General features: G+C 50.8%; 1 protein-coding gene across 5 annotated transcripts in view; it reads right to left on the reverse strand.

The window, feature by feature from the left end:
• Positions 1–539: 539 nt before the first annotated feature.
• The window catches only part of slc44a5b (solute carrier family 44 member 5b), a 273,622-nt gene continuing 249,391 nt past the window's right edge, over positions 540–24,770 (reverse strand). For 3 of the 5 annotated variants that reach the window (XM_080195082.1, XM_080195084.1, XM_080195080.1), the window contains 6 exons: positions 23,617–23,720; positions 23,407–23,480; positions 19,183–19,253; positions 15,265–15,353; positions 9,762–9,846; positions 540–2,437 (listed from right to left, as the gene is read on the reverse strand). In XM_080195082.1, the coding sequence (XP_080051208.1) occupies positions 2,319–2,437; positions 9,762–9,846; positions 15,265–15,353; positions 19,183–19,253; positions 23,407–23,480; positions 23,617–23,720 (542 nt within the window). In that variant the 3' untranslated portion in view covers positions 540–2,318. Of the gene's footprint in view, positions 2,438–3,461; positions 7,946–9,761; positions 9,847–15,264; positions 15,354–19,182; positions 19,254–23,406; positions 23,481–23,616; positions 23,721–24,770 lie in introns of those variants that run through there. The other 2 variants (XM_080195085.1, XM_080195083.1) reach the window with 1 other exon arrangement.

The following is a 24,770-nucleotide window of genomic DNA, read 5'->3' on the forward strand; positions in this document are numbered from 1 at the left end:
GCAATGAAGTTATTGTGAAAATCCTCTAGTCGCCACACTCTGGTACCTGTTCGGGTACACTGAGGGAGAATTTAGCATGGCCAATCCACCTAACCAGCGAATCTTTCAGACTGTGGGAGACACCAGAGCACCTGGAGGAAACCCACGCAGACATGGGGAGAACATGCAAACTCCAGGCAGACAGTGACGGAAGCTGGAATCGAACCCGGGTCCCTGGCGTTGTGAGGCAGCAATGCTAATCACTGCGCTAATTTTGATTTTGGAGTCAACGTGGTTCTGATGAGGAATGAAATGGGAGGTTTCTTTCACACACAGGGAAATTCTAACTGCCACAGTGTGATTATCCATCAAAAAAAACAGCCTCGGAATCTGGAGAAGACCCGGAGGCAACCTGTCCACCTGACAGTCACATGACCCAATGGTCAGGGAGTTATTGTCCAATCACAGGGCTCAGTCTCTATCAGTGAGTCTCCTCCCTCCCCAGGGTGGGGGCTGAGGAGCTCCCCCACCCCACCCCCCCCCACCCCCACCCCCAGTGGGCGAGAGCTCGGGGGACCAAGAGACCCCCCAAACTCATCTGTTGCTCCCAGACTCACCACATCTCACCTCATGTCTCCAATTACTCAGATGCTATTTTCTGGAAGAAGATAAAAGAATGAACGTGCCGTGTAGATTGATCTATTGATAAATTATTCCAGTTTCACAGATGAAGGAGGAGGAGTCCAGAATTAAAACTGTACGAGTGTGGGCATAGACTGGACAGGTCCTCATTTCCCAGGGAGGGAAGCTTCTGGAATGTACTGGTGGTGGCGGCTGCAGCCTCTCTGCATCGTCTCCGAGAGGAATCTGCAATGGTTCCCAACTGGAGCAAAAATCATAACACCTCAGTCTTTCGAGAGAACACACAATCCCTGTGATCACCTGTACCGGCTTTGATCGCCCGAGGGTTAAAGAGGGCATTTTCCCAAGTATTTTTCCACGGCTAGTCCTGAGAATTCCTCCAATTCTTTTGCCTCTCCAGGTTGGACGGGTGCAGGACGGGATGGGACGGGAACAGAGGATCTAGTCACTGATACTCTGACCATCATGAAGAGGAGGAAAGCTCGAAGGGTCAGCTGGTTATTTTCCCTGTTGGAATTTTATACGCTCACAAATTATCCAATTGGCACCATCTGACTTAACAGATGGAAAGTCTCATCCGTGGGACACACGTGTCGGAAACCTCCAATCTCGCTGGGCTACTGCAAACCCACGGCTGGGATTCTCTGGTCCTGTTGCAGTGAATGAATTTTCGGCTGAGTGCCAAATTCTCCGTTCTCACTGCAGGGAGGGGCAGTAGTTTGGGGAATCCCGCCCAGTGTCCCAGACAGCGACAGATGGGAAGGACATTATCTCAAAGCACCATTAGCGGGAAGAAGATAAAACTGTCATCACCGGAGAAAGCGGGTTCACACTTTGGGAAGAGCAGGTGTGAAATGTCCTCCCTCTGATGGTTGCGAGCCGCTATGTGAATTTCTGCTGTTTGTTTCTTGTTATTGTGGAAGTTTTCTTCATTCAGACATTTTGAAATTGACGCCCACATTCCTCCAGGGACCGCAGTCTCCCTGAACAACCTCTTACTCCCTTTCAACACAACTCTGGCACAGAATTCCGATTCTCAAGGGAAAGGCGCTGAAAATGATGAAGGCCATCCCCTTTTCCCTTGCTTTGCTGCCAGGATCAGCCTATCGGAGCTGTGACCCCCCTCCTGGCCCTATCATCAGTTAGTGTATTTGTGTTAAACCCAATCCGCAAGGCCTCAAGGCCAGTGTTAATTAACACAAACACTAATGAGTCCGTACCCAAGATAATCACAAGGAACAACTGAACTGCCAAGGCCAAAGTCAGCCTGGAGAGAGATGAGATGCCACGATGGGTGGTTATGCCGGGGGAGTGGGGGAGTCGGGTGGTGGCCGGGAAGGAGGGGGAAGCTGAGGGCACAGATTCAAAACTAGCCCCAGGGGAGACAGAGAGGCGACACCGTTCTGTACTCCAGTCCGTGAGTCAAGTTCAAAGCCCCAAATGGACTCCCTCACAAATCCTAACCAACTAAACCAAACTGTCTGCACTTTGTGACTGCCTCTCTGTAATTTTTCCAAAAGCAGAACTTCCAGGTAACTTGGAAACATCAAACGATGGATAATTGCTCCGGTGAAGCTCCTTGGGACGGCTCACTATGTTAAAAGGCGCTATACATATATATATATATAAATATAAGTTGTTGTTGGTGTAGCCCCTTTGCCGCTGGATCGGGGAGGGTGGGTCCTGTCTGACAGGTTTCAGCGACTCTGCCTCTCACCTTCGGCTGCTCGATTCCGCACATTCAGAATCTTCATCAGTGTTTTACTCATGAAATAGGGCCTGTCTGCCGATCCGTCATTCCGCTCTAAATCTTCCACTGTGGACAGGAATCACAAGCAGTGATTACAAAGCAGCGGCTCCACCAATTCACTAACCAACCCCGGCTTCTCCCCAGGGCGGCTGTGCTGAGATTACAAGTGATTGCAGAGTTAGCACAAATTCACTCTCCCCCCTCGCTCCGCTCTGCCCCCCCCCTCGTTCCCCCCCCAACTCCAGAAATAAACTGAGGATTTCTAACAAGCTGAATCAAACACACCAGCTGGAATTCTCTGCCCCCCCCGCCTCTCAGTGAGGGGGGGTGGGATTGGTGGTGGGATCTTCCAGAACCACTGAGGTCAAAGGGATTTCCCAATGTGGCCACTCCACTCCCCCCCCCCGGGAAACCCCTCCGCAACCCCACCCCCCCACCCCACCCCACCAGGGAAACTCCACCCATCCCGCCAAGAAATCCCCCCCATCCCGCCGGGAACCCCCCCCAGCCCCACCGGGAATCCCCCGCCATCCCACAGGGAAACCCCCCGTTCCACCGGGAATCCCCCGCCATCCCACAGGGAAACCCCCCGTTCCACCGGGAATCCCCCGCCATCCCACAGGGAATCCCCCCGTTCCACCGGGAATCCCCCGCCATCCCACAGGGAAACCCCCCGTTCCACCGGGAATCCCCCGCCATCCCACAGGGAAACCCCCCGTTCCACCGGGAATCCCCCGCCATCCCACAGGGAAACCCCCCGTTCCACCAGGAAACCCCTCACACCACCAGGAAACCCCCCCCCCCCGCTGGGAAACCCCCCCCAACCCTGCCAGAAAAACCCCCACTCCTCCGGGGAACCCCCCCCCACTCCTCTGGGGAACCCCCCCCAATCCTCCGGGGAACCCCCCCCAATCCTCCGGGGAACCCCCCCCAATCCTCCGGGGAACCCCCCCACTCCTCCGGGGAATCCCCCCACTCCGCCAGGAAACTCCCCCATCCCACTGGGAAACTACCCCACCCCGCCAGGAAATCACCCACCCTGCTGGGAACCACCCCCCCCCCCCCCAAATCCTGCTGGGAAATCCCCCACCCCACTGGGAAACCCACAGCGGGGACTGCACTGCCGGCAGGACTGGAGAATCCACCACTCCCCAACGGGGCATTCCAGAACAAAGGGGGCGGAACCTTAACATTGGAGTTAGCTTGTTCAGGAGGTTTGTTAGGAAGCATTTCTTCACATAAACAGCGATGGAAATCCAGAACGTTCTCTGCTCCCCACCCCCAAGATTAGACCATAAGACACAGGAGCAGAATTAGGCCACTCGGCCCATCATTGAATCATGGCTGATGTTTCTCTCATCCCCATTCTCCTGCCTCTTCCTCATAACCCCTGAACCCTTACAGCTCTGATTATTAAGATCAGGATCAACTGGACTAAGAGACTAAGTTGGTTACGCTTACATTCACTAGGGTTTAGAAGAGTGAGAGGGCACCTCATTGAAACTTATAAAATTCTAATAGAGTTAGACAGGATAGATTTAGAAAGAACATTCCCGATGGTGGGGGAGTCCAGAACTCGGGGTCAGAGTTTGAGGATAAGGGGGAAACCTTCTAGAACTGAGGGGAGGGGAAATTTCTTCACCCAGAGGGTGGTGAATGTGTGGAGTTCACTCCCACAGTAAGGAATTCAGGCCAAAATATTGTGTGATTTCGAGTAGAAATTAGATATAGTTCTTGGGTCTAAAAGGGATTGAGGGATATGGAGGGAAGGGGGGACCAGGATATTGAATTCAATGACCAGCCCTGATCAAACTGAATGTCACAGCAGGCTCGAAGGGCCAAATGGCCTCGTCCTGCTTCTAGTTTCTATGTTGCTACGGTTGAGACAGATAGAAGGTTGTTGAGTGAACATGGTCAGGGTTACTGAACCAAGGCTGCTAGGTGGAGCTGAGGTGCAGTTTGGCTGTGATGTAATGGGGTGTCCCTGGGACCAAATAACCCCCTCGATTCCCATCCCCCGCTCGATGAACCACTGCTGAGAAAGCCGATATTTTCTGGGCAAGGATTCTAGGGTTTCTGCTTTTCTACAAGTGTGTAAGTGGGCTGGGTGACGCAGCATTGCTCAGAGTGAAAAATTATGAATTGATTGTCTGCCCCTCCCTGCGGCGGGGGCTCCAGTGACAGGGGCTATTGGCCGCCATCGGAATCTGGCCGATATCTCCTGCATTTTGCATGGCTCGCTCGTTGTCCCACCACGGGTTCACCTTTGGAAGATCCCGCCTGTCGGAATGGGCCGGATAATCCCACCCCAGGGCAAACTGAAAAACTATCCAAATTTATCCCACTTCCCGTTAACCCCGTTACCCTAATGTTCCCCTTTCAAATGTTTCTCCAGGTCTCCTTGTAAATAATTACTGCATTATTACTAATAATGATAGTGAATTATTATTTCATCAATAATTGATAATCATTTGTTCTGATAAATATTGAATCTGCTCCCACTGCCCTTTCAGATCACAACAACTCACTGCGCCACACAAATTCTCCTCATCTCCCTCCCCCACCCCACTCCGGTTCTTTTCCCCATTTTCTCCTTGTGTCCCTCTGCTTCCCCACCCTCCTGTCAATGGAATCACGGTGTCCCTCCCTACAGCCTCCTGGATCACAAACCTCCCCGGCCCCCAAGGAGAACAAGCCCAGATTCTCCAATTTAAAAAACTGATTATAAATCATTCTATCTTCAGAACCTTTGTTAACCTGGATATATTGACAGTGCAACATGGCATTGTGTATATATATATATATATATATATATAAATATATATAATACATAGAAACACACACATGTATATATTTTATATGTAATATATAAATGCGCAGCACCATAATTATGGCATTCATACACCCACGTACAAATGCTTGAAGGATCAACAAAGCTGAGTGTTTTTTATCTAATATATTCATTAAAATTGTATCCATTTGAAATAGTAAAAAACTGTATACAAGAGTGTAGCCCTGCACTTATATATAAATATATTACAGGCCCATTATTACTGCCCAACCTTATCTTTACACGTGGCGGGGTGAAATCTCATGTGTTGTGAATGTGTCTCCGTTACCTTTCATCTCTCACTCTCCCATGTCTTTTACCCAAATATCAAATCCCCTCCCTCACCGCTACTGCCGCCTTTTCCAAACCTCCTCCCGGTCCTACACTCTCTCGTCACCGTCTCTCGCCGACTGAATGATAAATGTCAGCTTTGTCAGGGTCCCAAGACCAGATACAGGGCCAAAGGAAACCCCTTGTGTCTCCACTCTCCCTCTGTCAGCTTGTCATTTCCCCCTTTAAAGGGTAAAACATGTCCCTCCCCCTCCACTCCAGTGGGGGCAGAGCTGGGAGATGTCTCGAGGGGCCGAACGGCTCCTCCTATTCCAGTATTCAACGGAGAGTTGCACCTACAGTTAGCGATAGCACCCACCCCCCCCCTCAGGAGAACATCCTGACGCGTTTGTAGAATTAAAAAAATAATCAAATGGCTTTAGTTTACATTCAACACAAGTTCCTGCAATAATCCGGGAGCTGGAGAGAGAGAGACAAAACCGCTGGCCCAGAAATGAACTCACTGATGTTGGTTGTTGGAAGTTGAGAGAGACAGGGTTAGAGCTGAAAGGTCAGCACAGACTTGATGGGCCGAAGGGCCTTCTGTTCTGTAAATTCTCTAGACATTTTTGTCATTCACTACCTGTAGGAATGAGTTTTGTTGTTTAAATTGTTCCTTTTTTTGGGCCGTCAGGAATGTCAATCCCATCATTCACACAAGTCTTTACGATATAAAATAACAACCCTGAATGGCAGCGGCGATATCCAGCTGGAATAACGGGTACAGATCCAGCAATTTCAGGACCGCTAACTGGACAGGAAAACGCGGGTGAGATGGGTCACCATCTCACTTTCCCAGATAACGTGGAACAGAGTCACGCAAACTAACTTGTGACGGATCACAACCTGACACAGATTACTGCCTTTTTCACACACTCAGTCCTATCCTGTGCTGTAGACGTGGCAAATACCGTTCCAGTAACCTCTGCGCCAACAGATCTGAAATAACTGACTGTCCCAAAAAGGGTATTGGCCTGACGATCCTTGCTTTTAGGCACCTTAGTTACGATTCTGAGAGGGGGGAGGGAAGGGTTTCTCCTGCGTGGTACGTGGCACAGGGACATGACCTGTTGGCATTGCAACCAGGAGATGAAGTCCCCCGTTCCCCTTCCCTTCGCTACCCCCTCCCCTGGTCCCGACGTAGACCGTTATTGCATATCATAGATTTTAAATTTTATATACAGTTAGAATCTCCTGTTGTGTGGCAGGAGCGTAGAATGATGGAACATTTAGAGAGAGAGAGAGAGACCAGCGGGGCAAGCCAGGCATCACGTGGGTCACAGAACTGGGTCCTTGTAAGGCCAAATATATAAACATTCATTTGGTAGTACAGAACTTACATATTGCTGGCAACTGAGATACGCTGCTGAAGCTTTTCATTTTGCACTCATCAGGACAAACGTAAGAATCCCAATTCAAGGATTTATACTTTGGGAGAAAAGTTTATTGATTAGTTGGCAAGTTGACTCTGACTGGTCAAGATATTGTCACGGAGAAAGTAACGGGCCCCCGTGGGTAATTTAAAAAGGGCAGAAAGCTTGAAGATATTCCTCTTGTTTGTGGGGAATGGGCTCCTGGGTATGAACGTGTATCATTCCCAGCAAGGGTAAAACAGCCACATTACCATCTTAACTGATTGTCTTAAATTGGTTGTTGGCAAAAGTTTTAGCATACTCAGGATTGTACAACAAGTGCTGCCCAATCCCGGAATCACAGCTAACAGCAAACATTAAATGTGGAATACGGTGAGGAATGTGTTCAAACCTTGCACCCATTTTTGATGCTTGGAGAATGGTCCTTTCTCCGCGGCAACACCTCACCCAATCAGAGACCACTTGCCAGCCAATCAGCACCTTTCCCTCCAGTAGTTTAAATTGGTGTGACCGCTCGAAATGTAAAAACTTTCAGCAACATGCCTCTCCTTCCAGCGATATCCGCAAATGTCCGCACTCGAACGTAACAATCGGGAAGCTAGGTCCGATAGGACGCTAGTGGCTGGAAAGTGATTTTCCGTCTGCCTTTCCAGCCTGTGGCACATTCACCTGCCGTTGTGTAGCCACATCGCAGAAAGATGCTGACTGTTTCTGTCTAGAAAAAGTTACTTTTTCCTCTCTCTGCTTTCAAAAACTAGAACTCTTCTCCGAGAGTGAAGATTTTCCAAGCCCCCGATACCTGTTTCCATGCCGACTGTCAGGACAGGCCAAGTATTTTGATGACTGAGTGTGAGTGTGAATTTATATATCTATATATTAATAAAAGGTAGCTAGGAGTTCAGTGCAGCGGGAGCTCAGCACAGGCTAACTATCCGTTGGCTTTTCGCGGACTCCATTCTTGTCCTCCAAGGATCCTGTGCAGTTCTGGCGACATGAAGTAAGGTTTCTCAGCTGACCCATCATTCCGCTCCAAATCTTCACCTGCGTGAGTTAGCCACATGCCAAAGCGAGGCGGGGGAGGGAGGGGGGTGGAGGCAGAGAGAGTGAGAGAGACAGAGAGAGAGAGAGAGAGAGAGGGTGTGTCGGAACCAAATAAATCCAATGGCAGAGCGAGGAAGTGATGAAAGGTGACAATTGAAAGAGGGAAGGGGAAGTAGGAACGGAGAGGCAACCACAAGATAATACGTTAGAAGCCTTTTAAAAAAACGACAATTAAATGCAAAGCAAGCAGCTGGTGAGGCTCAGTCATTAATGTTTTAATAGTTGCAGATTTAAGGAACTCTGAAAATAGCAAGCTCAGGAAAAGACTGACAAATCTCCTGTTGCTGGCAACTGGTCTCAAACTTAAAAAATGCAGAATAATTCCAGTAAAGCTTTAAAACCTTAGGGTTTAAACTCAGTGATCTGATATGTTCTACGTCTCAAGGTGAGTTGTGATGAGATTGAATGTTGCAGTGTCCTGAGCCTCCCGATCAGCTCCTGACCCCCCGTCACTGAGTATTCCCAACATTCACTCTCCTAGTCAGTGCTTTAGCTTCTCAACCTGACCGGACGTCACAGCTTCAGCAGCAAGTCATTAAACCCAATGGACTGACAGGAGGCAGAGAGTCACAGAGCAGAATCGGAGGCCGGAATCTTACCATCATTCCCGCTGACGGGATTTTCCCACCCGGGGAAAATTCCCTGACCTCGCTGCAGTGGGAGCGTGGAGTGAACGGCAGGTAAGATTACACCCACAGAATCAGTGCAGAAAGAAGTGATTCAAGACATTGGAACGGTGCTGACAATGATTCCACCCAGGTTCTGTCCCTGTAACCCCCACGTAATTACCCCCACGTAATTACCCCCACGTAATTACCCCCCACGACAACAGTGAGTAATTTAGCACGGCCAATCCACCAAACCTGCACGTCTTTGGAGTCACCGGGAGAGATGGCGTCAATGATTTAAACCCAAAGCCAAGAGGTCATTGCCATGACAACACAATTCTGAGACATTCTCTAACTTCTCCTGTCATGGCTGACAATGACGCTAAACGTCAAAGTTGCCGAACAAATGGACTTCCTTTCTCTCCGATTGCCGGAAGCACCTTTCCGAGTTCTTTCCTGGTTGGGGGTTGACATCTCCGAGTAACTCTGGAAACCTCCAGTGCCAGTGTCAATATCTCGAGACAGGAACCAGCTCATCTCCGAAACCACCCCCCCACCCCCCCCCCAGGCCAGGGGTACTCGGGGAAATTTCACCCACTCCCCTTCCCATCCCACCATGTCCTGTTGGAAATCCTGGGCTGATGATTGGGAATTGGAATCCAGAGATTGGGAATTACAAGCTGCACTGTAACATTCTCAGAAGTATCTGAAATTTGGGGTGGTGTTCCCGGGGTGTTAACCCCCTCCAGCAGTTTGTTCCTGGGAGATAATTCCAGAAACTTTCCGGTGACTGCTGTTCGTATCGAAAGCCGGAGTGTGAATATCGGTGGCCTATTTAACAACTGGGGTGTCGCAGTGGAGTTCTGTGCTGCCCTGGTCCCAGTGTTTGTCCACTGGGTAATCGAGGGACAGTATCTGAGGGGTAGTGAGGAGTGAGAAACTGGAGGTTGGACACTCCCACTCCCCCCATCAACACTTCCCTAAACAAGGCACTGAGTCCAACTACAGGGTGAGGACACCCCTTCAACCTTTGGGACTGACTGAACGAACTGGCTGTGGCACAAATGAAATTGGTGTTAGCATCTTTACACATCCCAGAATCTGACAGGTCACAAAGCAAGCGCTCACAATTTGTAAGAGTTACTCACAGAAACAGAGGAAGAGTGTATCCACACACATTGCATAGACACTGAAGAAGCCGTGTGCAATTAGATAGGATCCAAATATCACCGTCTGTAAAGATAAGGTCACTTGGTTACACTCTCACTCACTGACACTCATACAGGCTAATAAACTCACACAAAAAGCAAATGAAATACCGGGGTTCATCCTAGACAGGAAGAATTGAAACATGGATGTCGTGTTAAACTTGTCTAGGAACTTGGTAAGACCACACTGGGAGCACAGCACAATATCTTGTATGCCTCTATTAAGTCACCTCTTAGCCTTCTCTCTAATGAAAACAGCCTCAAGTCCCTCAGCCTTTCCTCATAAGACCTTCCCACCATACCAGGCAACATCCTGGTAAACCTCCTCTGCACCCTTTCCAATGCTTCCACATCCTTCTTATAATGCAGTGACCAGAACTGTACGCAATACTCCAAGTGCAGCTGCACCAGAGTTTTGTACAGTTGTAACATGACCTCATGGTTCTGAAACTCAAACCATCTACCAATTAAAGCTAACTCACCGTACGCCTTCTTAACAACTCTATCAACCTGGGTGCCAACTTTCAGGGATCTATGCACATGGACACCGAGATCTCTCTGCTCATCCACACTGCCAAGTAACTTACCATTAGCCCAGTACTCTGTATTCCTGTTACTCCTTCCAAAGTGAATCATTTCACACTTTTCTGCATTAAACTCCATTTGCCACCTCTTGGCCCAGCTCTGCAGCTTATCTATGTCCCTCTGTAACCTGCAACATCCTTCTGCACTGTCCACAACTCCACCAACTTTGGTGTCATCCGCAAATTTACTAACCCATCCTTCCATATCCTCATCCAGGTCATTTATAAAAATGACAAACAGCAGTGGCCCCAAAACAGATCCTTGCGGTACACCACTAGTAACTGAACTCCAGGTTGAATATTTCCCATCAACCACCACCCTCTGTCTTCTATCAGCTAGCCAATTCCTGATCGAAACTGCTAAATCACCCTCAATCCCATGCCTCTGTATCTCAGTTCCGTATATTAATGGCTGTTTGCTGTAAAATTTACAAACAGCTGGAACTGGGACAGCTGGAACCCTATCAAACAGCTGCCTTTAACAGGGGAAGTGGAGATTTACCCTGAATGCAGTTTACAGCAGCTCCAGTTTCTGCAGAATGTGTGGCCTGAATCATTTCTGCCGTGGGCATTAGGGGGCGATGTTGCCCAGCGTTTGCTGGGAAGTTGAAGATTGCAATGACAGAGTTACTGTGCACAGTGCTAACCTCAGAATCAGAATCAGAATCAGAGCCGTGTGCACAGTCCCAGCTCCCAGATAATTCTAACGATGTAGAAGAGGCAAAAAGGTTTGGAAGTTCAGGAGGCAGGGTGGAAGAGTCAATTACTGGGGGGTATAGGCTTACGGTGCGAGGGGCAAGGTTTAAAGGAGATGTACGAGGCAGATTGTTCACACAGAGGGTGGTGGGAGCCTGGAACTCACTGCCAGGGGAGGCAGTGGAAGCAGATACAATAGTGAGTTTTAAGGGGCATCTGGACAAATCCATGAACAGGATGGGAATAGAGGGATATAGTCCTCAGAAGGGTAGGGGGTTTTAGTTAATTTGGGCAGCATGGTCAGTGCAGGCTGGGGAGGGGGGTGGGGGCCTGTTCCTGTGCTGGAATTTTCTTTATCCTTTGTTCTGGGATTCAGAGCGACGCTGACACCAAAACTGAGAGTTATAACCGGCTGGGGGGGGATGAAGGTGCAGCAGAACATTCTTCAAGAGAGGAGGATGTTGAGGGGAAGATTTGATTTGATTTATTATTGTCACATGTATTAGTATACAGCAAAACATATTGAGGGAGTGTCGCCCTGTCCGAGGGTCAGTGCTGAGGGAGCGCTATACGGACAAAGCATACCCTTCATAGAGAAGGAAAGAAGAGAGTGCAGAATGTAATCATAGTTGGGGTGTAGAGAAAGATCAACTTGATACAAAATAGGTCCTTTCAAAAGTCTGACAGCAGCAGGGAAGAAGCTGTTCTTGAGTCGGTTGGTATGTGACCTCAGACTTTAGTATCTTTCTCCCGAAGGAGGAAGATGGAAGGGAGAATGTCCGGGGTGTGTGGGGTCCTTAATTATGCCGGCTGCTTTGCCGAGGCAGTGGGAAGTGTAGACAGAGTCAATGGATGGGAGGCTGGTTTGTGTGATGGATTGGGCTACATTCACAATATTTTGTAATTTTTTGCGGTCTCGGGCACAGCTGGAGCCCAGACCGAGCTGTGATACAACCAGAAAGAATGCTTTCTATGGGGCATCTGTAAAAGTTGGTGAGAGTCGTAGCTGACATGTCAAAGTTCCTTAGTCTTCTGAGAAAGTAGAGGCGTTGGTGGGGCTTTCTTAACTATAGTTAAGATAACTATAGTTATATGTACATAGATCCCTGAAAGTTGGGAATCAAGTAGATAAGGTTGTTAAGAAGGCGTACAGTGTCTTGGCGTTTATTGGTAGGGGGATTGAATTTAGGAGCCGCAGCGTCATGTTGCAACTGTACACAACTCTGGTGCGGCCGCACTTGGAGTATTGTGTGCAGTTCTGGTCCCCACATTACAGGAAGGATGTGGAGGCTTTGGAGAGGGTGCAGAGGAGGTTTACCAGGATGTTGCCTGGTATGGAGGGGAGGTCCTATGAGGAGAGGCTGAGGGATTTGGGGTTGTTTTCGCTGGAAAGAAGGCGGCTAAGAGGGGATCTGATTGAAACATATAAGATGATTAGAGGTTTAGATAGGGTGGATAGTAATAGCCTTTTTCCTCTGATGGAGAAATCTAGCACGAGGGGGCATAGCTTTAAATTAAGGGGGGGTAGTTATAGGACGGATGTCAGGGGTAGGTTCTTTACCCAGAGGGTGGTGAGGGATTGGAATGCCCTGCCTGCTGCAGTTGTAAATGCGCCTAGTTTGGGGGCGTTTAAGAGATCTGTGGATAGGTTTATGGACGAAATGGGATTGGTTTAGGTTAGTGGGTCATTGTTTTTTAACTGGTCGGTGCAACATCGTGGGCCAAAGGGCCTGTTCTGCGCTGTAATGTTCTATGTTCTATAGTGTCGGCATGGGGGGGATCACGACAGGTTGTTGGTGATCTGGACACCTAAAAACCTGAAGCTTTCAACACTTTCTACTTCATCCCCATTGATGTAGACAGGGGCATGTTCCCCTTTACACTTCCTGAAGTCGATGAGAATCTCCTTTGTTTTGTTGACATTGAGGGAGAGATTATTGTCCCCGCACCAGTTCACCAGATTCTCCATCTCATTCCTGTACTCTGTCTCGTCATTGTTTGAGATCTGACCCACTATGGTGGTGTGATCAGCAAACTTGAAAATCGAATTGGAGGGGAATTTGGCCGCACAGTTACTTCATGGAGGATTTAAACATTTTCAACAGGATAGAGATCAGGAAGATTTATCCAGTTGTGTGCAGGAGGTCAAAATAAGGGACTAGAAATAAAAGATAGTCACTAATTAATGGCATCTGCTCCCACAAGGAGTGAATAATATTAATAAGGAAGGAAAGAGTGTAAGGGGGTGCTGATCAGGTTCTGAGGTGAAGGTGGCTGGTGAGAATGAGTTAGAGTGAACGGTCTCTCACCTTCTGAACACTCAACACAAATTAAACAATTTTCAGACTCTTGATCCAGCAGGAATGTTCAACATGGCATTTTCAACAGTGCGGCACTCCCTCAGCACTGACCCTCTGACAGTGCGGCACTCCCTCAGTACTGACCCTCTGACAGTGCGGCACTCCCTCAGTACTGACCCTCTGACAGTGCGGCACTCCCTCAGCACTGACCCTCTGACAGTGCGGCACTCCCTCAGCACTGACCCTCTGACAGTGCGGCACTCCCTCAGCACTGACCCTCTGACAGTGTGGCACTCCCTCAGCACTGACCCTCTGACAGTGTGGCACTCCCTCAGTACTGACCCTCTGACAGTGCGGCACTCCCTCAGCACTGACCCTCTGACAGTGCGGCACTCCCTCAGTACTGACCCTCTGACAGTGCGGCACTCCCTCAGTACTGACCCTCTGACAGTGTGGCACTCCCTCAGTACTGACCCTCTGACAGTGCGGCACTCCCTCAGTACTGACCCTCTGACAGTGTGGCACTCCCTCAGTACTGACCCTCTGACAGTGCGGCACTCCCTCAGTACTGACCCTCTGACAGTGCGGCACTCCCTCAGTACTGACCCTCTGACAGTGCGGCACTCCCTCAGTACTGACCCTCTGACAGTGTGGCACTCCCTCAGCACTGACCCTCTGACAGTGCGGCACTCCCTCAGTACTGACCCTCTGACAGTGCGGCACTCCCTCAGCACTGACCCTCTGACAGTGCGGCACTCCCTCAGCACCGACCCTCTGACAGTTTATTGAATCTGTGTTGCGTGTGGGAGATATTTTTCTGAAATGACTGAATGTGATGAAATCAGTAAGGGGTGTCCTGTCAATGACTTTCATTGCCCCAATACCCTAAACACAAACTTGCATTGATATAGTGATATTCACAGGCACAGCTCATCACAGAGAGTTACACAGCCAGTGACAGAGTGAAGTGTGGTCACTAATCTAATACAGCAAGTTCCAATCCAATTCTCTCCCCCCACCTGGCAGTTTCACTCCGACAGACATTCCTCTGTTTCCATAGCGAGTAATTCCTGGAGCAGAGCGCTGGCACGGGGCCATGGGGATTAAATATTGGGGGACAACACTCCACATCCAGCACAGCTGACCAGGGCTCTATCCCGCTCTCACTGCCAGTCACTGGTGTGTTGGGACGATTCACAGGTTGACACAGTTTGGCCGTGTTCTGAACACACCGGAATTTCAGCAGCATTATCCCAGCTCCCTTGTGGAGCAAAGAGGAAGTGAGCTGAGAATGGGTGTCACGGTGGGTTTAGCACTGCTGCCTCACAGCATCAGGGGCCCGGGTTCGATTCCCGGCTCGGGTCACTGTCTGTGTGGAGACTGCACGTTCTCCCCGTGTCTGCGTGGGTTTCCTCCGGGCGCTCCGGTTTCCTCCCACTGTGTAAAGGTGGGCAGATTGCCCATGCTCAGATGCCCCTTAGTGTCGGGGTGGGGTGGGAACGAGCTAGGGTAAATGCATGGGGTTACGGGGATAGGGCCTGCGTGGGATTGTGGTCGGTGTAAACTCGATGGGCAGGGAGCTTTCCCCCCCCCCCGTGTCCCAGCCAATCTTTATTCCTCAATCAACATCTGTAAAACAGACCGGTATCACGCGGTTATTGTGGGATCTTGCTGTGTGTGAGTTAGCCGCTGTGTTGTCTGCAATACAACAGTGACAGAGTGTCACGAGCTGTGTTCTGAATGTTCTGAGATTCCAGAGGAATTCCAGTCTTTCTCTCCTATTTCCCACTGTTGGTGTTTTCGGTATGGAGTGAAGGTCAGACCCCGACACGGGGGGGGGGGAGGGGGGAGGGATTTACTCACCACCAGAGGGACCCAGTAATAGTTCAGTGAAGGAGCTTCCTCAGCGATGATCGATATCCTGTGTGTGAAGAAGTAAAAGGCCAGGACTCCTAAACAGGAAATAAGGAGCGGAATAAATTCACTGGGAAATACAGGTAGACCGCAACAACAACAACAACTCGCACTGATATAGCCCCTTTAACATTGTACAAACGTCCCGGGCAGCCTCACAAAGAGACACTCGGAACAGCTCGGCCAAAGGGAGAGGTTCAAGGAGAGTTTTCACGGAGAAAATGTGAGGGGGGGGTGGCGGGGGGGGGTTAGGGAGGGATCTCAGAGAAACCATAGAAAATTTACAGCTCAGAAACAGGCCTTTTGGCCCTGCTGGTCTGCGCCGAACCATTTTTTGCCCAAGAGCTCAGGCCTCAGTCAACCGAATGCAAGGCCACCAATGGTGGAGCGATTAAAATCCAGGACAAGCAAGAGACCAGAATTGGAATAGCACAAAGATTTAGGGAGGGCTGTCAGGCTGACCAGGGCAGCTGAGACTCAGCCACATTGCTGTGGCTCTGGAGTCACGTGTAGGCCAGACCAGGTAAGGAGGGAAGATTTCCTTCCCTAAAGGATATTAGTGAACCAGATGGGTTTTTAGGACAATCGACAATTGGTTTCATGGTCATCAGTAGATTCTTAATTTCAGATATTTATTGAATTCAAATGTCTCTGTCTGCTGTCTCTGGATCTGGTGCTATGTAATGAGGCGGGTAGAATTAGGGACCTTGCGGTGAAGGATCCTCTTGGAGAGAGTGATCATTGTATGGTGGAGTTTCTGTTGCAGATGGAGGAGGAGAAAGTGGGTTCCCGGACACGTGTCCTTTGTTTGAACAGAGGGGAGTATGGTAGGATGAGAGAAGAATTGGCGAATGTGGACTGGGGGAGCGCGTTGGAAGGTAGGTCTGCTGAGGAGCAGTGGAGGATCTTTAAGGAGATCTTGGTGCTCAGCAGAAATTTATTCCGATGGTTAAAAAGGACAGTAGGAGGAGAGGTAATAAGCCGTGGATAACGAAGGAGGTGAAGGAAAGTGTTAAATTAAAAGCGGAGGAATTTAGAGTAGCTAAGAGCAGTGGGCGAGAAGAGGATTGGGAAAGGTTTAAATGTCAACAAAGATTGACAAAGAAGTTGATAAAGAAGGGTAGGAGAAGCTATGAGGCTGGGCTAGCACTTAATATAAAAAAGGATAGCAAGAGTTTTTATAAATATATAAAAAGGAAGAGGCTGGCTAGGGTGAACGTTGGTCCTTTAGAGAATGAGAAAGGTGACCTAGTGGTAGGGGATGGGGATATGGCTAAGGTCTTGAATAACTTTTTTGTTTCTGTCTTCACGGAAGAGGACGTGAATAATTTGCCGGGTGTTAGCGATGGAAAGGTGGTAGGAATGGAGGGTCTTAATGACATTACTGTTACTAGAGAGGTGGTGCTCGACAGACTGGAGGGGCTGATTGTGGACAAGTCCCCAGGACCGGATGGAATGCATCCGAGGGTTCTGAAAGAAATGGCGGAGGTTATAGTGGATGTCTTGGTGGTTATTTTCCAGACGTCGCTGGATTCCGGGGAAGTGCCGGAAGATTGGAAAACGGCTAATGTTACGCCGTTGTTTAAGAAGGGTGCCAGGCAAAAGGCGGGGAATTATAGGCCAGTTAGTTTAACGTCTGTGGTAGGTAAAATGTTAGAATCCGTCATTAAGCAGGAAATTGCGAGGCATCTTGAAGGGAATTGCTTGATAGGGCGGACGCAACACGGTTTCATTAAAGGGAAGTCGTGTCTGACAAATTTACTGGAGTTCTATGAGGATGTGTCTAGGGCAGTGGATAGAGGAGAGCCGGTGGATGTGGTCTTTCTGGATTTTCAGAAGGCGTTTGACAAGGTACCTCACAAGAGGTTATTGCAGAAGGTCAGGGGGCATGGAGTTGGGGGTAGGGTGTTAGCGTGGATAGAGGATTGGTTGTCAAATAGGAGGCAGAGAGTGGGGGTCAATGGGTGCTATTCGGATTGGCGGTTGGTGACTAGTGGGGTGCCCCAGGGGTCGGTGCTGGGGCCTCAGCTATTTACCATTTATATAGATGATCTGGAGGAGGGAACCGAGTGCAGGGTGTCGAAATTTGCTGATGACACCAAGATTGGGGGAAAGGCAAATTGTGCGGAGGGTGTGGAGAGTCTGCAGAAGGATCTAGATAGGCTGGGCGAATGGGCCAGGAAATGGCAAATGGAATTTAATGTTGGCAAGTGTGAGGTGGTCCACTTTGGTAGGAATAATGGTAGGAAGGACTATTACTTACGTGGCGAAAAACTGCAGCAGGCGACGGTGCAGAGGGACCTCGGGGTCCTTGTGCATGAGTCGCAAAAACCCAGCTTGCAGGTGCAGCAGGTGGTCAGGAAGGCGAATGGGATGCTGGCCTTCATAGCGAGGGGGATTGAATATAAAAGTAGGGAGGTCTTGCTGCAGCTGTATAGGGCATTGGTGAGGCCGCAGCTGGAGTACTGTGTGCAGTTTTGGGCGCCGCACCTGCGCAAGGATATTTTGGCCCTGGAGGGAGTGCAGAGGAGGTTTACTAGGCTGATACCGGAGTTGAGGGGGTTGAGCTATGAGGAGAGGCTGAATAAACTAGGCTTGTACTCGCTAGAGTTTAGAAGAATGAGGGGAGATCTCATTGAGATGTATAAGATGATGAATGGGATGGATAGGATAGAGGTGGAGAGACTCTTCCCGCTCAAAAAAGACAGTAGGACTAGGGGGCACAGCCTGAAGATAAAGGGGAGGCGGTTTAGAACGGAGTTGAGGAGGAACTTCTTCACTCAAAGGGTGGTGAATCTCTGGAATTCTCTGCCCGTTGAAGTGGTGGAGGCTGCCTCGCTAAATATTTTTAAGAAGCGGGTTGATGGGTTTTTGATAAGAGAGGGGATTAAGGGTTATGGGGAGAAGGCGGGAAAGTGGAACTGAGCCACAACAGATCAGCCATGATCTTATTGAATGGCGGGGCAGGCTCGAAGGGCTAGATGGCCTACTCCTGCTCCTATTTCTTATGTTCTTATGTTCTTATGCTGTGGTGGGATTCGAACCCGGGTCCCCAGAACGTTAGCTGAATTTCTGGATGAAAAGTCAAACAATAATCCAACTAGGCCATCGACTTTCCAGATTTTTAATTACTGATTAATTATGAAGGGTTTTGATAGTGTGTCCCATCTACAGGATGCACTGCAGGAACTCACCAAGGTTCCTTAGGCAGCACCTTCCAAACCCACAACCACTACATCCAGAAGGACAAGGGCAGCAGATACCAGGGAACACCCTCACCTGGAGGTTCCCCTCCAAACCACTCACCATCCTGACTTGGAAATATATCGTTGTTACTTTACTGTCACTGAAACTCCCACCCTAACAGCACTGTGGGTGTACCTACACCTCAGGGACTGCAGCAGTTCAAGAGGCAGCTCACCCATCACCCTCTCAAGGGGCAATTAGAGATGGGCAATAAATACTGACTTAGCCAGTGATGTCCATGTCCTGTGAATGAATTTTTTGGAAGTAAATCAGGAGAAAGTGTTTGCAGTGACAGGAGGGTGGGTAACCAGAGGGACACAGATTGAAGAGAATCGGGAAAAGAACCAGAGGGGGAGATGAGGGGAATTTATTTGACGCAGTGAGTTGTTGTGATCTGGAATGTGCTGCCTGAAAGGGCGGTGGAAGCAGATTCAATAATAACTTTCAAAAGGAAATTGGGGAGAGGGTTAAAGGGGAGAATTCAGGGCTCTGGGATGGAGCTGGGGAACTGGGCGAATTAAGCCAGAGAATTTATCTTGTGTTGTAAAGTAACATTTACCCTCTCGACAGCAGAATGGAGATTAATCACAATAAAGACAGAGTTACGGAGTAAATACTCACCTACACCTCCAACTATCAGCAATTTGCCCAGTAACAGCAAGAAATCTGTCACTTTGTCCAACACAGCCACTCTGTAAATAAATAAAACACTCGATTAACCAATAAGAATGAAACTCCATTTTCTAATCACTCTCGTACACTTAACCCACTGTAGGGTCAGCGCTGGAGTTATCGACCCGCTCAGGGCTGTTCTGGCGAGAGGGGCATGTAAACTCTCATGGTGCAAACCCACCCCCCCTTTACACACTTTCCCAAACCCAACCACCCACTTCACACACAGTCCCAAACCCACCCCATTCACACACACCCCCAAACCCACCCCCTTCACACACAGTCCCAAACCCACCCCCTTCACACACACCCCCAAACCCACCCCCTTCACACACACCCCCAAACCCACCCCCTTCACACACACCCCCAAACCCACCCCCTTCACACACACCCCCAAACCCACCCCCTTCACACACACCCCCAAACCCACCCCCTTCACACACACCCCCAAACCCACCCCCTTCACACACACCCCCAAACCCACCCCCTTCACACACACCCCCAAACCCACCCCCTTCACACACAGCCCCAAACCCACCCCATTCACACACAGTCCCAAACCCACCCCCTTCACACACACCCCCAAACCCACCCCATTCACACACACCCCCAAACCCACCCCCTTCACACACAGTCCCAAACCCACCCCATTCACACACAGTCCCAAACCCACCCCATTCACACACACCCCCAAACCCACCCCATTCACACACAGTCGCAAACCCACCCCAAACCCACCCCCTTCACACACACCCTCAAACCCACCCCCCTCACACACACCCTCAAACCCACCCCATTCACACACAGCCCCAAACCCACCCCATTCACACACACCCCCAAACCCACCCCATTCACACACACCCCCAAACCCACCCCATTCACACACACCCCCAAACCCACCCCATTCACACACAGTCCCAAACCCACCCCATTCACACACACCCCCAAACCCACCCCATTCACACACACCCCCAAACCCACCCCATTCACACACACCCCCAAACCCACCCCATTCACACACACCCCCAAACCCACCCCATTCACACACACCCCCAAACCCACCCCCTTCACACACACCCCCAAACCCACCCCCTTCACACACACCCCCAAACCCACCCCCTTCACACACACCCCCAAACCCACCCCCTTCACACACACCCTCAAACCCACCCCATTCACACACACCCTCAAACCCACCCCCTTCACACACACCCTCAAACCCACCCCATTCACACACACCCCCAAACCCACCCCCTTCACACACACCCCCAAACCCACCCCCCTTCACACACACCCCCAAACCCACCCCCTTCACACACACCCCCAAACCCACCCCCCTTCACACACACCCCCAAACCCACCCCCTTCACACACACCCCCAAACCCACCCCCTTCACACACACCCCCAAACCCACCCCATTCACACACAGCCCCAAACCCACCCCAAACCCACCCCCTTCACACACACCCCCAAACCCACCCCCTTCACACCCAGCCCCAAACCCACCCCCTTCACACACACCCCCAAACCCACCCCCTTCACACACACCCCCAAACCCACCCCCTTCACACCCAGCCCCAAACCCACCCCCTTCACACACACCCCCAAACCCACCCCCTTCACACACACCCCCAAACCCACCCCCTTCACACACAGTCCCAAACCCACCCCCTTCACACACAGTCCCAAACCCACCCCCTTCACACACAGTCCCAAACCCACCCCCTTCACACACACCCCCAAACCCACCCCCTTCACACACACCCCCAAACCCACCCCCTTCACACACAGTCCCAAACCCACCCCCTTCACACACACCCCCAAACCCACCCCCTTCACACACACCCCCAAACCCACCCCCTTCACACACACCCCCAAACCCACCCCCTTCACACACACCCCCAAACCCACCCCCTTCACACACACCCCCAAACCCACCCCCTTTACACACACCCCCAAACCCACCCCATTCACACACAGTCCCAAACCCACCCCCTTCACACACAGCCCCAAACCCACCCCAAACCCACCCCACTCACACACAGCCCCAAACCCACCCCAAACCCACCCCACTCACACACAGCCCCAAACCCACCCCATTCACACACACCCCCAAACCCACCCCCTTCACACACACCCTCAAACCCACCCCCTTCACACACACCCCCAAACCCACCCCACTCACACACACCCCCAAACCCACCCCCTTCACACACACCCCCAAACCCACCCCATTCACACACACCCCCAAACCCACCCCATTCACACACACCCCCAAACCCACCCCATTCACACACACCCCCAAACCCACCCCCTTCACACACACCCCCAAACCCACCCCATTCACACACACCCCCAAACCCACCCCCTTCACACACACCCCCAAACCCACCCCATTCACACACACCCCCAAACCCACCCCCTTCACACACACCCCCAAACCCACCCCACTCACACACAGCCCCAAACCCACCCCATTCACACACACCCTCAAACCCACCCCATTCACACACAGTCGCAAACCCACCCCCTTCACACACACCCTCAAACCCACCCCATTCACACACACCCTCAAACCCACCCCATTCACACACACCCCCAAACCCACCCCATTCACACACACCCCCAAACCCACCCCATTCACACACACCCCCAAACCCACCCCATTCACACACACCCCCAAACCCACCCCATTCACACACAGTCCCAAACCCACCCCCTTCACACACACCCTCAAACCCACCCCATTCACACACACCCTCAAACCCACCCCCTTCACACACACCCCCAAACCCACCCCATTCACACACACCCTCAAACCCACCCCATTCACACACACCCCCAAACCCACCCCCTTCACACACACCCCCAAACCCACCCCCTTCACACACACCCCCAAACCCACCCCATTCACACACACCCGCAAACCCACCCCATTCACACACAGCCCCAAACCCACCCCAAACCCACCCCCTTCACACCCAGCCCCAAACCCACCCCCTTCACACACACCCCCAAACCCACCCCCTTCACACACACCCCCAAACCCACCCCCTTCACACCCAGCCCCAAACCCACCCCCTTCACACACAGCCCCAAACCCACCCCATTCTCACACAGCCCCAAACCCACCCCATTTATACACAACCCAAAACATGTTAGATGGACTGGTACCTGGGATGGGAACTTGTAGAGGGAGCTTTACTCTGTATCTAACCCCATGCTCTGCCTGACTTGGGAGTGTAGGACCGAGTCCCACATTCTCCCCACTCCCCGTGGGAGCGAGTCCCACATTCTCCCCACTCCCTGTGGGAGTGAGTCCCACATTCTCCCCACTCCCTGTGGGAGTGAGTCCCACATTCTCCCCACTCCCCCTGGGAGCGAGTCCCACATTCTCCCCACTCCCCCTGGGAGCGAGTCCCACATTCTCCCCACTCCCCGTGGGAGCGAGTCCCACATTCTCCCCACTCCCCGTGGGAGCGAGTCCCACATTCTCCCCACTCCCCGTGGGAGCGAGTCCCACATTCTCCCCACTCCCCGTGGGAGCGAGTCCCACATTCTCCCCACTCCCCCTGGGAGCGAGTCCCACATTCTCCCCACTCCCCGTGGGAGCGAGTCCCACATTCTCCCCACTCCCCGTGGGAGCGAGTCCCACATTCTCCCCACTCCCCGTGGGAGCGAGTCCCACATTCTCCCCACTCCCCGTGGGAGCGAGTCCCACATTCTCCCCACTCCCTGTGGGAGTGAGTCCCACATTCTCCCCACTCCCCCTGGGAGCGAGTCCCACATTCTCCCCACTCCCCGTGGGAGCGAGTCCCACATTCTCCCCACTCCCCGTGGGAGCGAGTCCCACATTCTCCCCACTCCCTGTGGGAGCGAGTCCCACATTCTCCCCACTGTCTGGATAAAGGAATCGCAATGGGATTTATTAGCGATGATGCTATATTAATAGATCCTTGTTTTGGTCTGGCCTGCAGATGGAAACATGTTCTCCACTTTTAGCCTCTTGAACTCTTGCGTAGTAGAGATTTATCCTGTTCCCCCCCTCAGTCTCGGTCTGTTTAATTTGAGCTGATAAATTCTCAGTTTTCTGGACCATGTCAGTCACTCACTAACAACCTGTGCCCAGAGCGGAGGAAATACTCGCTCCGTGAATCCATTCCGACTCTCACCTCACTACATTCCTCATCAGTAGAAAGAAGGCGTCCTTTGCAGATGTGCAGAAGTTTTTACCATATATGGCAATCTGAAAGATAGAAAGGATTTGATATTTTGCATTTATATAGCGTCTATCACAACCTCAGGATGTAATCACGTGTCACAGACAGCAGTGACTGGGGAGTTGAGAAGCCGGGGGGTGAGGGGGGGACAGAGTGACTCACCATGATATACGCATTTCTGTTCAAAAACTTGATAAACTTTTCAAGACACCAAAAGCAACATTTCAGACAGCAGAACAGGAACTTGGCAAACTTGTTCTGTGCACCTGTGGGTAAAGTAATAAGACCTCAATACAGAATCTTACAGCACCCTGGGAGGCCATTCAGCCCATCATGTCTGTACTGGCTGCATGAACCAGCTCTCCAATTAGTCCCCATTCCCGGCTCTATCCCTGTGTCCCTGCGAATCTTTCCCCTTTAATTATCTCCCCAATTTCCTTTTGGAAGTTATTATTGAATCTGCTTCCTTTCAGGCAGCACATTCCAGATCACAACAACTCACTGCGTCAAATAAATTCCCCTCATCTCCCCCTCTGGTTCTTCACCCGATTCTCTACAAGCTGCGTCCCTCTGGTTACCCACCCTCCTGTCTTAACACTTTCTATCGAAAATTTTCACACTTTGCCCACAGTGCATTTCTCACAACAACTGTTCAATAATTGCAATATACTGGAATCCCCGCTCTGAGCCAATGAAGATGTGGCACTGTCTGCACTGGCAGGGGGGGTTGGGGTTAGTTATGGTGTGGTGTTTACACCGGCGGGCTTGGTTAGCTATACAGACATTGCAATCTGTAATAGCAAAATAGCAAGGAGGTCCCAATGTCTGGGTGTGAAATAGTGAGAGCTGGAGATGTTAACCCTGAACCTGCGGAAATCCCTTTAACCCCTGCCCTTTAACCCCTCATCACCTGTGGGTTACAGTTAGTCTTGACTCAATGGGAGATTAACAAACCCAACAAAATATTTGCCCCGATTGTAAGCATGTTGGATTTGTATGGAAATACACAAAATAGACAATGTTAGTGTTTCTACTCCAGCCCTCACCCGCCTTCCTCTCTCCCCATCATCACATACCCCTCTCCCTAAACCCTCATGGGCAGCACAGTGGCACAATATCATTTCAGCGTCATCCCAGTTTATTGGACCCCAGTACCAGTCGCACTTTTTGAGCTGCTTCACAGCTCCAGGGACCCGGGTTCGATTCCCGGATTGGGTCACTGTCTGTGTGGAGTCTGCACATTCTCCTCGAGTCTGCGTGGGTTACATAAGAACATAAGAAATAGGAGCAGGAGTCGGCCATCTAGCCCTTCGAGC

This window comes from Carcharhinus amblyrhynchos, chromosome 9 (genome assembly GCF_965287045.1).
Source record: "Carcharhinus amblyrhynchos chromosome 9, sCarAmb.v2.hapA, whole genome shotgun sequence".
NCBI lineage: Eukaryota > Metazoa > Chordata > Chondrichthyes > Carcharhiniformes > Carcharhinidae > Carcharhinus > Carcharhinus amblyrhynchos.